This window comes from Pelophylax lessonae (genome assembly GCF_965119305.1).
Source record: "Pelophylax lessonae genome assembly, chromosome: 8".
NCBI classification, from domain to species: Eukaryota; Metazoa; Chordata; class Amphibia; order Anura; family Ranidae; genus Pelophylax; species Pelophylax lessonae.
In genome coordinates this window covers 23975331-23990777 of record NC_138775.1, presented here as the reverse complement: position 1 = coordinate 23990777, position 15447 = coordinate 23975331, and the positions used below count along the sequence as shown (strand labels likewise).

The 15447-nt window shown below is 46.0% G+C and overlaps 1 protein-coding gene across 1 annotated transcript in view; it reads right to left on the bottom strand.

Annotated features, from left to right (window-relative positions):
* QARS1 (glutaminyl-tRNA synthetase 1) overlaps positions 1 to 15447 on the bottom strand; it is a 181413-nt gene that overhangs the window by 55256 nt on the left and 110710 nt on the right. The window contains exons 8-9 of the mRNA XM_082265362.1: positions 5022 to 5093; positions 789 to 874 (exon numbers count right to left, since the gene is read on the bottom strand). Of these exons, the coding sequence (XP_082121488.1) occupies positions 789 to 874; positions 5022 to 5093 (158 nt within the window). The remainder of the gene's footprint in view (positions 1 to 788; positions 875 to 5021; positions 5094 to 15447) is intronic.

Here is a 15447-nt window from a genome sequence, read left to right as displayed (position 1 = left end):
TGTGTGGTATATATCTGGTGTGTGTGTGTGTATATGTGTTTGTGTGTGTGTGTGTGTGTTGTGTGTAGTGTGTGTGGTAATATATATGTGTGTGTGTGTGTGTGTGTGTGTGTATGTGTGTGTTGTGTGTGTATATTGTGTGTTTGTGTGGTGTGTTTTTGTGTGTGTGTGTGTTGTGTGTTTGTGTGGTGTGTTGTTTTACGTGTGTGTGTGTGTGTGTGTATATGTGTGTGTGTGTGTCTCTTATGAAACACATATATATATATATATACACACATATATATATATATATACACACATATATATATATACCAACCACATATATATATATATATACACACATATATATATATATACACACTATATATATATATATATATACACACATATATATATATATACACACATATATATATATATATACACACATATATATATATATATATATATATATACACACAACATATATATATATATATATATATATATATATATATATATATATATATATATATATAATATATATACACACACACACACACACGTGATCTGGAGTACAGGTGCCATCCTGTAGAAGTAAAACTGCTGTAGGGCAGACCTTAAGTAGTTAATGACATTTTCTATTATAATGATCAGAGCAATGAGAAGCTCATATATAAAATGCTATGTAAAACAATTTTTATTTTTTTATTTTTAAGAAAACCTGTCAACATTAATAAAAAGCAAACATGGCTGAAAAGAGGCTAGAGAAGACCCCGTCTAGTTTTTTATTTGTCATTTTATTTTACCTGTCCACCAGTGATCTCCAGGTGTTGCTTCAACAGTTCCATAGTTTTTGGTGTCACAACATAACCTTCTGTCTTGTAATTTTCACCTAAGTATAGAACAAGTTATTGCTTTAGTGAAGGATTACTAATCCCTGCATACAGCTGACCAGTACATTCTTAAAATGGGACAGAAGGCAACCTCCCATCCCATAATCCGACAAGCTTGGAAAAAAACCTCTGCATTTTTGGAAAGGGTCAGGGACTTTTTTAAACTTAAAAAATGGCGTTTTTGCTTTTTTTTTTTGGTTTAATAGACTTCAATAGAGAAGCTGCAGAAAAGCCTGTAGTGCGTTTTAACCGCGATTTGCGTTTTTTAATCTGCCCAACAAATTTGCCAAAAAAAAAAACGCTGCAAAAACCACTGCAGAAACTCTCAAAAGCAAACTGCATAGGTGTGAATGGAGCCTAAAAGTTGAAGGTTTCTTACTTTCATGCATTCTATGCATTAAGGTAAGAAGAAGCCTTCAGTATCCAGCAACACCCCCCCCCCCCTTCCCAATACTTACACAAGCCTGATTGCAATCCAGCGATGTGCACAAGTGTGGCTGCTCTCCCGGGTCTCTTCCTCCTCATTGGCTGAGAGATAGCAGAGGGGGCCATTGGCTCCTGTTGCTGTCAATCACAGCCAGTGAGGAGAGAGAGTGGGGGCCGTGCCCCATTCTGTGTGTCTTCTGGACAGAGCGAGCACACATGCGTGCCCCCACAGCAAGTGGCTTACTATGGGGGCACTCGAAGAGGAGGAGTCAGGAGCACTGGCAGGGGACCCTAAAAGAGGAAGATCCGGGCTGCTCTGTGCAAAACCATTACATAGAGCAGGTTAGAATAAGATGCTTGTTAAAAAACACCTTTAAATATCACTTTAAATCCGGTAATAAATTGTCACCTGCTGGCTGCCATTTCTGATCCCCTTTTGGGAAGACTCGTTGCCAGTCTACATTATGTTGATCCTCTGCCTTCAAAAATTTTAAAGTCACAGACCAGAAATGAATGCGTGCTGTGCCAGCGATTCAAGGTCTCATTTAGACCGGCAACTTTCAGTGACCTTCAACTTTTAGGCTCCATTCACACCTATGCAGTTTGCTTTTGAGAGTTTCTGCAGTGGCTTTGCAGCGTTTTTTTTTTCAAAGGGGAAAAAAACAACAAAAGCTGTATAGTGTGTATCCAGCTTAAAGCAGGATACACACTATACAACCTTTTTTGTTAGATATTGCTTTAGATTTACCTTCAACTATGTAGTATAAGGGCCTCCCTGATTGCATACAAATCCAAAGTGTTTAGATTTGACCTCATATTATATGGTTTTGGTAAATCTAAAAAGGAAAAAAAAATCTAAAGACAAATTGTATAGTGTGTATCCAGCTTAAAAGTAATATTGTAGCAAAATCTGTTTGTCATTTTATCTTTTAATAGATATACAGTACAGTGAGAGTTATCACCCTACAACAGTAAATGTGTTACTGACAGGATCATCAAGTTAACCGCTTGCCGACTGCGCACAGTATATTTACTGCGGCAGTCAGCCCCTCACAGGCAGAGCGACGTAGGTCTACGTCGCTTGCCTGTGAGGGCTCTAGGGAGCGGGCGCGCTCCCGCGCGATCACAGACCCCCCTGGTAGCCGGTCACTCGCGATCGTCGGTGGAGAGGGAGAAAGGCAGGCGGCTAATGTAAACAAGCCGCCTGTCATTCTCCCCGGTGTATGAATGATGATCATACGGTTCTACTATGTAGGACCGTTGATCACTGTTCATACATCTCAAGCCACAGCCAATCACAGTTAGAATCACGCCCCTAGGGACACACATAGCCCCTCCCTCTAAAAAAAAGTTAACCCCTTTACTGCCAGTGTAATTTTACAGTAACAGTGCATATGTATAGCACTGATTACTGTAGTAATGTCACTGGTAACCCCAAAAGTGTCAAAAATGTCAGTCAAGGGTCCGATCTGTCCGCCGCAATGTCGCAGTACCGCAACAAAAAAAAAAAAAAAAAAAAAAAAAATCACAGATCGCCGCCATTACGCGTTAAAAAAAAACAAAAAACAAACAAAAATGACAAAAATCTTTCCCTTTGTTAGTAAACGCGATAACTTTTGCGCTAACCAATCAAAATACACTTGTGGCGATTTTTTTTTACCAAACATATGTAGCATAAAACAAATTGGCCGAAAATGTTAAAAAATTTTGATTTTTACATTTTTTTTGGGGAATTTCATATAAAAAAAAATGTGAAAAACATTGTTAGTTTTGCAAAATTGGCGCTCTTTTTTTGTTTATAGTGCATGATCAAAAAAATCGCACAGGTGATCAAATACCACCAAACGAAAGCTCTATTTGTGGGAAAAAAAGGAGGTCAAATTCGTTTAGGTACAGCGTCGCACGACCACGCAATTGTCCGTTAAAGTCACGCAGTGCCGAATCGCAAAATACCCCCTGGTCAGGAAGGGGGTAAAATCTTCCGGGGCTTAAGTGGTTAAAGAAGGGCCCTTACACATGAGGCGGACTCTGTTGGAGTCCGCCTGCTCAGCAGGCGGGTGGCTGGTCCATGTCTGCTGCACTTATGCCGAGCCGACACAGACACAGCCCGCTCTCCTCTATGAGCGGTCGGATGTAAAAAGGACCGTCTATTCGTTTACAACCGACTGCCTTCCGATCCGTCAGATCCCCATCCATCTGTTTTTAGCAGACCGGATGAGAGGTCAGTGGGTGTCAATGGACTCATGTTCGTTGACAACTGCTACTCCATAGAGGAGACTGGAGGGTTGGATGGGGTCTGCCTGAAAAACAGTTGTGAAAAGAGCCTTAACCACTTTCAGACCGGAGGATTTGGCTGCTCAATGACCAGGCCCTATTTTGCGATTCGGCACTGCGTGACTTTAACAGAAAATTGCGCTGTACCCAAACTAAATTGACGTCCTTTTTATCCCCCCACAAACAGAGCTTTCTTTTGGTGGTATTTGATCACCTGTGCGATTTTTATTTTTTGTGCTATAAATATAAAAAAAAAAAAAAGCGCCAATTTTGAAAAAATAAAATAAATAAAAAAAAAACACTATTTTTCACATTCTTTTATATGAAATTCTCAAAAAAAATGTCAAAATCAAATTTTTTTTAACATTTTAGGCGAATTTGTTTTCGGCTACATTTTTTTTTTTTTTAAACCAAAAATATCGCAATAAAAGCGTATTTTGTTTAGGTTTGCGCAAAAAGTTATTGTGTTTACTAACTACGGGAAAGATTTATGTTATTTCTTTTTTACTAGTAATGGCGGCGATCTTCGATTTTTTGCGGGACTGCGACATTGCGCTAGACGGATCGGACCCCCAACTGACATTTTTGACACTTTTGGGGGTACCAGTGACATTACTACAGTAATCAGTGCTAAAAATATGCACTGTTACTGTAATAATGACACTGGCAGGGAAGAGGTTTACCCTGTTGGTGATTAAGGGGTTAAATGTGATCCTAGGGGCGTGAGTCTAACTGTGGGGGGGGGGGGGTGGCTTGTGAAGTCATCACAGAGGCATGTGATCCTATATAGAAGGATCACATGACATCTGTGATCACTTCAGGGAGAAGTACGGACGGCTGCGTTTACATCAGCCGTCCGTCCTTCTCTGTCAGCGGCGGGAGATCGCGGGTGGCCGGCGGCCATCTGAGCCGCCTGGCACCCGCCACTGGCTCCCCCGCTGATTAGCCGGGGCGGGAGCGCGCCTCCGGCGGCGCGCGAACGCCCCCCTAGCTCCTCCCAGGTGAGCGCCGTACACGTACAGCGCTTTGCCTGTATGAGCCAGACTGCCGCGGTACAGCTGCGTCAGCTGGTCGTAAAGTGGTTAAGGAGGGAATACCCTGAAAAAGAAAACAACTGCAGCCACCACATCTTAGAACCTGTAAGCTACAACATTTTACAATTTTCTTCAGGGTTTAGATACTGAACATAAAATGTGTTCTTACTTCTCCAGTTGCATTCACCAGAATATAAAGTTTATTTGCACGTAAAGTAATAAGCAGCACCCTCTAGAAATATCTATGACAGCTATACAGGCTGGGTATTTCAGTGAACATCTGTGTCTCCAAGAGACAAAACATTTTTTTACACAAACATTTCTAGGTGGACTGGCCTTTTAAATCAGCCACTACCATTCATTAAGGCAGCACAAAAATGTGATTGGTGTTCTTATAGAATAAACAATATACCTGGTTTATGGAACTTTAGGGCCTCTCCTCTTAGCTGCTCCATCAATGAGGTAGGTTCAACTTTAACGTCACCTAAGAGAACAGAAAAATAAAAAGTATTAAAAATATATAAATTTCTATACATACTGCTATAAAACAGACTAGTGAAAATACACACAAATAAAATGAACTACACAATTAGAGCCCATTCACACTGCCGCGACTTGTCAGCCTGACAAGTCGCGGTAGGTCGCCTGCCATTGATTAGCACAGGACCCGTTCTAATAGGAGCATCACAAGTCGCTCCGACTTAGAAAAAGGGTCCTGTACTACTTTGGGGCAACCTGGGAGCGACTTGCATAGACTTCCATTATGTGAAATCCCTGCAAGTCGTGCCGAAGTCGCGGTGCACGCGACTTCACAGGTCGCCCCCCGAAGTCGTGTCGCCTCAGTGTGAACCGGCTCTTAACGTGTTCCACTGTGCTACAAATATGAAAAAAAAAAAACATTGTAAATAAAACAAGGACTAAAACATCAATGATACACTGTGCTGCTACTTCATACATAAATTATACCAATATAAAAAGTGAAAAAATCTTCAGTGCCATACTACTAATCAATTCACAGTAGTGCATACATCTTAACACAAATAAAGCATAAATGTAAAAAATATTAAAAAAAGGTCTTTGCAAAGTTCATCCAATAAATGTATCAAAATTCAAATAAGTCCACTAAAAGTCCAAACAAAAAAAGTGTCACATCAATGTGACATCTTGTAAAAAATAATATACTGTAAATCGGCCACCAATATGATGAAAATGAGCCCTTCTCCATTGAGAGTAAACACTCACCAGACAATTTCGAAAGTCAGAAATTATGAAACGCGTCGGGGAGGCTACACGGTGACCAAGAGTCGGGCTAGACAAGTGGCAAGACCATAGTGGCAACCAATTGCCGGCGTGGAGGTGGTGAGATTGCGGTGATGTGCCACTGGACAACCTATACATTTTAATGCCGATACAGGCGGTCCTGGGGTTACAAACATCCGACTTACAAATGGAGGGACACAACAGGAAGTGAGGAGAAATCTCCCCCTAGGAAGGGAAATTCAATCCTGTAAGAGTTCTCATGGGAAAAAGGTGTCTCCACTGAAGCTTTATCACCAATCCTTGTTTCCACAACAACCCCAAATTTTCAAAATCCAGGTATCATAGCGACAGAAAGCGAGGGGAAATCTTCTGAACAGGGGCACAGACAGCAAAACAAAATGGTACAGGGGTGTTAAACCTCCTCTATGCTATCCAAAAAACTTAATTATTTTGGCTGGAGCTACATTTAAAAAAAATGTACCTGTTCCGACTTACAAACAAATTTCACTTAAAGAGGAAGTAAACTCCTCAAAGTTTTTCTTTTTTCTTCCCTGCAAGGTAAATGCATAATGTGCTAGTATGCATTGCATACTAGCACATTATGTGACACTTCCCTCAAACGAAGTCCTGCGATGTCCCCGCTGCTGGCCGCATCCATGTTTACCCGTTTTCTTCCAGGTCTGCGGACTCTGGCAGTATTACTGGCCAAAGCCGCGTAACGTCACTCCCGCACATGCGAGCGGGAGCCACCAGTCACGGCACAGGGCTCTGAAGAAACGACATGGGCGGCCGTTTCTTCAGAGCGCATGCGCCGATGACGTCATCGGCTGCATGCAATGTAAATATCTCCTAAATGGTGCAAGTTTAGGAGATATTTACAGCACCTATAGGTATGCCTTAATATAGGGTTACCTATAGGTAAAAGTAATTAAAGTGGGTTTACAACCACTTTAAGAACAAACTTCCAGTCCCTATCTTGTTTGTAACCTGGGGACCGCCTGTTACGATTTCTTAAATGTGAGTGGAATGTCATTTTAATAAAAAGGAGTGTTTGTTGGAAGTAATGCACTATTGGAGGTCCCTTTTTATTTCTTTTCGGCATAACATATGACGTGATGAGATCTATGGCAGAGTGGGAAAGCATCCTATCAAGCGGTGATTGAACTGACAAAGCGCAAGCACTTTCTTATGAACATGGGGGGCATGTTTGTCTGATGAGGGTTTACTCTTAAGGTAGAAAAGCTCTCCTCACATTGGTGGTGGATTTACGGTGCATTATTTAACATGGATGTGTGACACTTTTGTTTAGACTTTCACGAAGTGGACTTATTTGATTTTTGATATATTCATTGAATGAACTTTGCACAGACTTGTTCAATATTTGTTACATTTATGCTTTATTTGTATTGTTAATCGATATATGCGCTACTGTGGATTATTAGTTTGGCACTGATGATTTTTTCACTTTATAAATGGTACAAGACAGACTAATCGGGACCATCTTGTATATCAAGAACCCGGAAACAGTGCATCCGAAAAACTGGGCTAAAAATACAACGATCAGCCATAACTTTATGACCACAGACAGGTTAAGTGAATAACATTGATTATTTCATTACAATGGCATCCAAAAGCGGGTGGGATAAATTAGGCAGAAACAAACATGTGGTTCGTGAAGTTGATGTGTTAACCACTTGCCGACCGCCGCAAGTACATATACTGCGGCGGTCAGCCCCTCACAGGCAAAGTGACGTAGCGGTATGTCACTAGCCTGTGAGGCTCTGGGGAGAGCGAGCGCGCCGCCGGAGGCGCGGTCACGGACCCCCCGTGCGCGCGTGTGAGCGGTGGACCTGATGTCCGCCGCTCACTCACAATCGTCTGTGACAGCGGGAGAAAGGCAGGCGGCTAATGTAAACAAGCCGCCTGTCATTCTCCCCTGTGTAGAAACAGTGATCATACGGTTCTACTATGTAAGACCGTTGATCATTGTTCCTACACTTCAAGCCACAGCCAATCACAGTTAGAATCACGCCCCTAGGGACACACACAGCCCCGCTCTCTCAAATAAAGTTAACCCCTTCACTACCAGTGTATTTTTGCAGTAACAGTGCATATGTATAGCACTGATTACTGCAGTAATGTCACTGGTAACCCCAAAAGTGTCAAAAATGTCAGTCAAGGGTCCGATCTGTCCGCCCCAATGTCGCAGTACCGCAAAAAAAAAAAAAAAAAAAAAAAAAAAAAAATCGCAGATCGCCGCCATTACGCGTTAAAAAAACCCAACAAAAATGACAAAAACCTTTCCCTTTGTTAGTAAACGCGATAACTTTTGCGCAAACCAATCAAAATACGCTTTTTGCGATTTTTTTTTACCAAACATATGTAGCATAAAACAAATTGGCCGAAAATTTTAAAAAATTTTGATTTTTACATTTTTTTGGGGGAATTTCATATAAAAAAAAAAATGTGAAAAATATTGTTATTTTTGCAAAATTTACACTCTTTTGTTGGTTATAGCGCATGATAAAAAAAAAAAATATCGCACAGGTGATACCAAATACCACCGAAAGAAAGCTCCGTTTGTGGGGAAAAAAAGGACGTCAAATTAGTTTAGGTACAGCGTCGCACAACCGCGCAATTGTCTGGTAAAGTCACGCAGTGCCGAATCTCAAAATACCCCCTGGTCGGGAAGGGGGTAAAATCTTCCGGGGCTTAAGTAATTAAAAGAGAAAAAAAAAAAAAAGGCCATCACAGTTTGCGGTATATGGGGCAGTGTAGGCGCAGACCAGACGCAGTGTCCATGCTGACCCGTATCCACAGCCAAAAGCACCTACAATGGGCACGTGAGCATCAGAACAATGGAAGAAGGTGGCCTGTTCTCATTAATCACATTTTCTTTTCCACCATGTGGATGGCCGGGTAGGTGTGCGTCATTTACCCGGGGTAGAGATGACACCAGGATGCAGTATGGGAAGAAGGGAAGCTGGCAGAGGGAATGTGATGCTTTGAACAATGTTGTGCTGTGAAACATTGGGTCCTGCCATTCATGTGGATGATACTTTGACACATCACCTACCGACACATTGTTGGTCACCAAGTACACCCCTTCATGGGAACAGTATTCCCGGATGGCTGTGGCCTCTTTCAGCAAGATAATGCGCCCTGCCACACTGCAAAAACGGTTCAGGAATGGTTTGAGGAATACAATAACAAATTTGAGGCGTTTACTAGGCTTCCAAATTCTCCAGATCTCAATCCAACTGAGCATCTGTGAAATGTGCTGGAAAAACAAGTGATCCATGGAGGCCCCTCCTCCATGGACATAAAAGAATCTGCTACTGATGGCTTGGTGCCAGATACTACAGCATATCTTCAGAGGTCTAGTGGCGTTCATGTTATGATGAATCAGGGCTGTTGTGATGGAAAAAGGGGGACCTACCCAATTTTAGGTAGGTGGCCATTGTAAGCTACGTGATCGGGTTTACACAGTATGAACGATCTTCTCCCTCCCTCATGTGACCGTGTTTGGACCTAATGGTTGGCTGCTAAGGCTGGAGCACAAACATCCCCAGAGGAAGAGAAAAGACCGTATACTGCTCCATAACTTTGAAATACCAAGCAGTACGGGACCACAGTGAAGGAATCAGTGGGTGTCCTATGAAGGGAGTCTGCCACTGTCCCCTGAATAGGCAAAGCGACAGATTTTTTTAAAAGGAGAAGTACAGCCAAAGCTCATCTGGCTGTACTTGTCCTGTGGATCAGAGCCCCATCCCCATCATGTACACCTTCTACAGAGGCACCATTGAGAGCATTCTGACCAGCTGCATCACTGTGTGGTATGGCACCTGCAACGCGTCTTGCCGGAAGACTCTGCAATGCATAGTGAGAGCAGCTGAGAAGATAATTGGTGTCTCTCTCCCCTCCCTTCAGGTTATTTATGGAACCCGTCTCACTCGCAAAGCTCTATGCATTGCAGTTGATCCTACCCACCCGTTACACAGCTTCTTCAGTCTGCTGCCATCAGGGAGGAGACTGCGGAGTCTCCAGGCCAGGACCAGCAGACTGAAGGACAGCTTTATCCATCAGGCTGTCAGGAAGCTGAACTCGCTTCGAACTTGCCCCCTTGTCCCTTTTCTGCCATAGGCACCACTGAACTATGCACCTCCCCTTCCCTAGATCCTGTATCCTTTGGTCCTTCCACCCCCTCCTTCCACTAGCATTCGATGACTTGCACCAGTCACTTTGGCAGCATTGGTCTGCTCACTACCTCATTCACCATGGAACTGAAGTCATTGGTCTGCACTTTATCTGTCATGTGCCTTGCGTGGTTTTTAATTTAACCTTATTTTTATTTTTTTGTGTTTTTAGATTTTTAGGCTATTGTTAGTGTTCTGTATGCACCGGGGATCTAAGAGTAACGTAATTTAGATTCTCTGTATGTACTGTACATGTGGAAGAATTGACAATAAATTAGATTGGACTTTGATTTGACTTTGACAGGAGTGCAGTTCATTCTGCACTCCTGTGACCAGTTTTCAGCAGATCCATCACAGAACCAGTCCACAGGCGATATCCTTTCCTGGAAAGTCCCTGTAAGATGTATCGTGGAACGAGGAACATCCAACCTCCCCAAAGCCAGATGCAGCTCACAAGCTGCCCGACAGCACCTCTGCTGTGCATGCGCCTGGACCAGCCGGCTCCGCGCAACAATGTTATAACCCGCAGCATAGGGAGAGCTGATGGAGACTGGAAGCAATAAATCCGCACGCAGGTTTTGCTATGATGACACATTTTAGAGGCGTGGCCTCCTTTATCAAGTCGCTGAAGCCTGCTGTTGGCTGACGTCACTGAGGCGGTCCAGGCTCAAGCAAGATCGCAACCATATGGTCAGGATTCGCTCACATGGCTTAAGCCCCGTACACGCGATCAGATTATCGAACGATCTGTCGTCCGTTTTTTGTGGCATGCTAATCTGATGTGGAAAGTGAAGAGGTTATTTTCCATACGAATTTTCCCGTGTGACAGAATTCTACTTCAGAAGTGATGTCATGTGTTGGATTGTTTTTTATGTGTTCTTTCATCTCTGAGCATGCCTTGTCTTGCTCTTAAGATTTTTTTCCGTCAAAATCTGTACTAAAAAGACGAAAATCGGACGTTGTTTTGACGGACGACAAAAATTTTATAGCCTGCACATCAGGATTTTGTCAGCCGAAAAGTCAGAGTCGGCTGTCGAAAGCACCATACTAACAATCCGAAAAATCGACAGATCGGTCGTCGGACGAATTTTCCCTACAGATTTTCTTATCGTGTGTACGGGCCTAAAGCCTCTCAGCAAACCTCAGAGCCTGAGGCAGCCGTTCCCTCCCCCTCCGCAGCCCAGTGCTCCAGTGAGCATGGGGAGATAGAGCAGAGAGCTGCTGACTGACAGTGACCAGCTCTCTGCTCAGGGAGCTGTGAGAACTGAGCGATCGGCGGTGTTTATTCACTCGGATCTCAACATTAGAGTCGGTGGGGGACAGGTCCAGGATCGGATCGATGCTGCATCTACCTAGGTAAGTATAATATATTAAAAAAAAACGGAATTTTTGTAAAATCTTACCTGTAAAATTCCTTTCTCTGAGTCCTCCGACAGTCGCCGCCTCTTCATATTCGTCACATATGGGGTATTAGACTTTGCTCCGAAGGAGTAGCTAGGCAACAGAATATGTTAACAATAAAGCTTTAACATATCCCACCCTCAAGGGGTGGTCCCCTCAGTCAATACCCTCCTACTTCCTGCAACCATATCTCAGTTTTAGTGGAATAGCAGTAGAGTATACATACAAACCCCAAAAGAGGGGCGGGGGCGGCGACTGTCGGAGGACTCAGAGAAAGGAATTTTACAGGTAAGATTTTACAAAAATTCCGTTTTCTCTTACGTCCTCCGACAGTCGCCGCCTCTTCATATTCGTCACATATGGGGACGTCCCAAAGCAGTGCAAACATGAGGGGTGGGAAACGCATCCGCGCCGAAAGGCAACGCAGTCTCCACATCAAAGAAAGGAACCTTACCAAAGGAAGGAACTAGCTGGGCAACAGCAAAAATAAGTGCTCAACAGAAGCAACAACCCAGGAAAAGACAAAAAACCAGGGGATACAAAACTTATCCCAACAGCCAGGAGTCCCCAACAAGGGACCCTAGGGAACAGCTGCACTAAGAACCTTGCGGCCAAAGGAAGCATCCGCCGATGCCTGAACATCTACTTTGTAGAATTTTGTGAAAGTGTGCACGGTCGACCAAGTCGCCGCCTCACACACCTGGGCTACAGAAGCCCCATGACGACAGGCCCAAGACGTACTCAGAGATCTAGTAGAGTGCGCCTTCACAGGCACAGGGGGAACCTTCCCCTGCAAGGCATAAGCCTGTTCAATGGTCTGCCTGATCCATTTGGCAATGGTAGAGGCGGAAGCCGCCATGCCCTTCCGAGGACCCTCTGGAAGAACAAACAAGGAGTCCGTCTTTCGAAAAGACTCAGTCGATTTAAGGTAAACCCTAATCGCTCGAACAACATCCAGAGAATGCAATCTCACCTCCTTAGGATGTTTAGGCTTCGTGCACAACGAAGGCAAAACAATATCCTCGTTAAGATGGAATTCCGAAACTCGTTTCGGCAGAAAAGAAGGATTAGGTCGCAAGACCACCTTATCCAAATGAACAACCAGGTACGGAGACTTGCAGGACAAAGCCGCCAGTTCCGACACTCTGCGAGCCGAAGTGATCGCCACCAAAAAGGCGACCTTTTTGGACAACATAGACAACGAGATCTCCCTGATCTGTTCAAAAGGAGCACGTTGTAACACAGACAGGACTAGATTCAAGTCCCAAGGGGGCAAGGGATCCCTCCTAGGAGGAACCAGATGCCGCACACCCTGAATAAAAGTGCCAACCAAGGAGTTGGAAGCTACGGGATGTTGAAACAGAACGGCCAGCGCAGACACCTGACCCTTTATCGTAGCCAGCGCCAAACGCTGATCGACACCCGTCTGAAGGAAAGACAGCACACGGGAAACCGAGTACGTGCGGGGTGAAAACCCCCTGGACTCACACCAGGCAAAATAGGCCTTCCAAGTACGGTAATAAACCTTTCCCGAGGAAGACTTCCTCGCGTTGATCAAGGTATGAACAACCTCTGGAGAGAGACCCTTCTCCTTCAGGACCTCGGTCTCAACAGCCAGGCCGTCAAAGCCAGCGACTGTAAAGCAGGATGGTAAATCGGTCCTTGAGACAGTAGATCGTCCCGAAGAGGCAGACGCCAGGGGGCGTCGACCGCCAGATTCACGAGGTCTGCGTACCAGGACCGGCGAGGCCAGTCCGGTGCCACAAGAATCACCGTGCTGCGTTCCGAGTGTAACCTGCGAAGGAACCGGGACAGCAACTGAATCGGTGGAAACGCGTACATCAGCCTGTACTGATGCCACGGGGCCACTAACGCGTCCGACGCGTCCGCCCGAGGGTCGCGCGTCCTTGCCACGAACCTCTTCACCTTGTAGTTGAGGCGAGACGCGAACAGGTCCACATCTGGAAGACCCCACTTCGCGCACAACATCTGGAAGACAGCCGGGTGGAGAGACCATTCCCCCTGATCCAGGGTCTGGCGACTCAGATAGTCCGCCTGCCAGTTCTCCACTCCCGGAATGTGAACCGCCGTTATCGCCGGGACATGAGTCTCGGCCCAAGACAGAATGTCGGCCACTTCTCGAGCCGCTCGGGCACTCCTGGTGCCCCCTTGGTGGTTGATGTAGGCCACCGCCGTGGCATTGTCCGTCTGCACCCGAACCGGGCAGCCCTGCAGCCGGTCCGTCCAGCGATGAAGACAGAGCCTTATCGCACGCAATTCCAGAATGTTGATCGGGAGGGAAGACTCCCCCTCCGACCAGGTCCCCTGGGCGGACAGAACGCCCAGAACACCACCCCAGCCCGACAGGCTGGCATCCGTGGTGATTATCGTCCACGAGATCGGACGAAACGACTTGCCCCCGGACACCAACGGGGACTGGAGCCACCACAGGAGGTTTTCCCTGGTGCGATGACTCAACGAGATCTGAAGATCCAGAGATTGAGGTCGCCCGTCCCACTTGGACAAGATCTCCGCTTGGAGACCCCGCGTGTGAAACTGCGCGAAAGGAATCGCCTCGAAAGCCGAGACCATCAATCCCAGACATCTCATACACGTCCGCAGAGACGAGTTCGGAACGTCCCTGAGGGACCTGACTTCCTCCTGAAGAGTCCTGAGTTTGTCTTCCGGCAGGAAGACCTTCGCCTGCACCGAGTCCAGTATCATTCCCAGATAGGGAAGACGAACCGACGGACTCAGAGTCGACTTTGGAACATTTATCGTCCAACCGAACTCCTGCAGAGTTTGCATCGTGACAGACAGGTCCTTCTCCAGACCCTGACTGGTCGCAGACCGAATCAGAATGTCGTCCAGATACCCCAGGACAGAAATGCCCTGGGCTCTCAATAATGCCAGAACCGGTGCAAGCACCTTGGTGAAGACCCGCGGAGCCGAGGCGAGCCCAAAGGGCAACGCCACGAACTGGTAGTGATCCTCCGCAATGGCAAATCGAAGGTATCTCTGATGACCCTCGAATATGGGGATGTGAAGATACGCATCCTTCAAATCGATGGAGGCCATGAATTCCCCCGGAACCAGGGCAGCCACCACCGAGCGCAGGGATTCCATGCGAAACTTGCGAACCCGCACAGAGCGGTTCAGAGCTTTCAAGTCCAGAATTGGACGAACCTTGCCCTCCTTTCTGGTCACAGTGAACAGATTGGAATAAAACCCCCGAAATCTGTCCCGATGAGGCACCGGAACCACCACTCCCTGAGCCCTCAGGTCCCGCACCGCCAGGCGCAGATCCCGCAGGCGCTCTGGAGACAGTTGTAGATTTGAGGGAAAAAATCTGCTCTCTGGCCGAGAGAGAAACTCGATCTTGTAACCAGATCGAACGATTTCCAGAACCCATCTGTCCCGCACACGGGCCAACCAGGGCTGAAGAAAACCGAGCAAGCGTCCCCCCACCCCAAAACTGGGTGAGGGCGCCCCTTCAGGCCGAACTGTTATGGGCCGCAGGTCCGGATTGGCCGGACTTCTGTTTTCCAGACCAGGGCTTCTTCTGAGAGCCCTGGCCCTTGAACGGTTTGCCCTTGTAGTGCGGCCGAAAGGCACGAAAGGACCCCTGAGGGGGCCGAAAATTAGCATGCTTCTTCCCAGAAGCCCCCTTAGCCTTGGGGAAATGGGGCAAGAGAGTGCTCTTACCCCCAGTAATCCCCTTAATCAACACATCCAGGGACTCCCCAAAAAGGCGAGACCCATCATAAGGCAGATTGGCTAAGGTTTTACGTGAAGATTGGTCCACCGACCAACATTTCAACCAAACCAGGCGGCGAGACAACACCGCCACGCTGTGCACACGCGCGGCCAACGGAATCAGGTCCAGGTCCGCATCACACAGATACATGACACCCTGGTGGATCTGATCCACCATATCCAGGGTCGCCGCTGAGGCCGAATCGGCCACTAGGACGCGCCTAA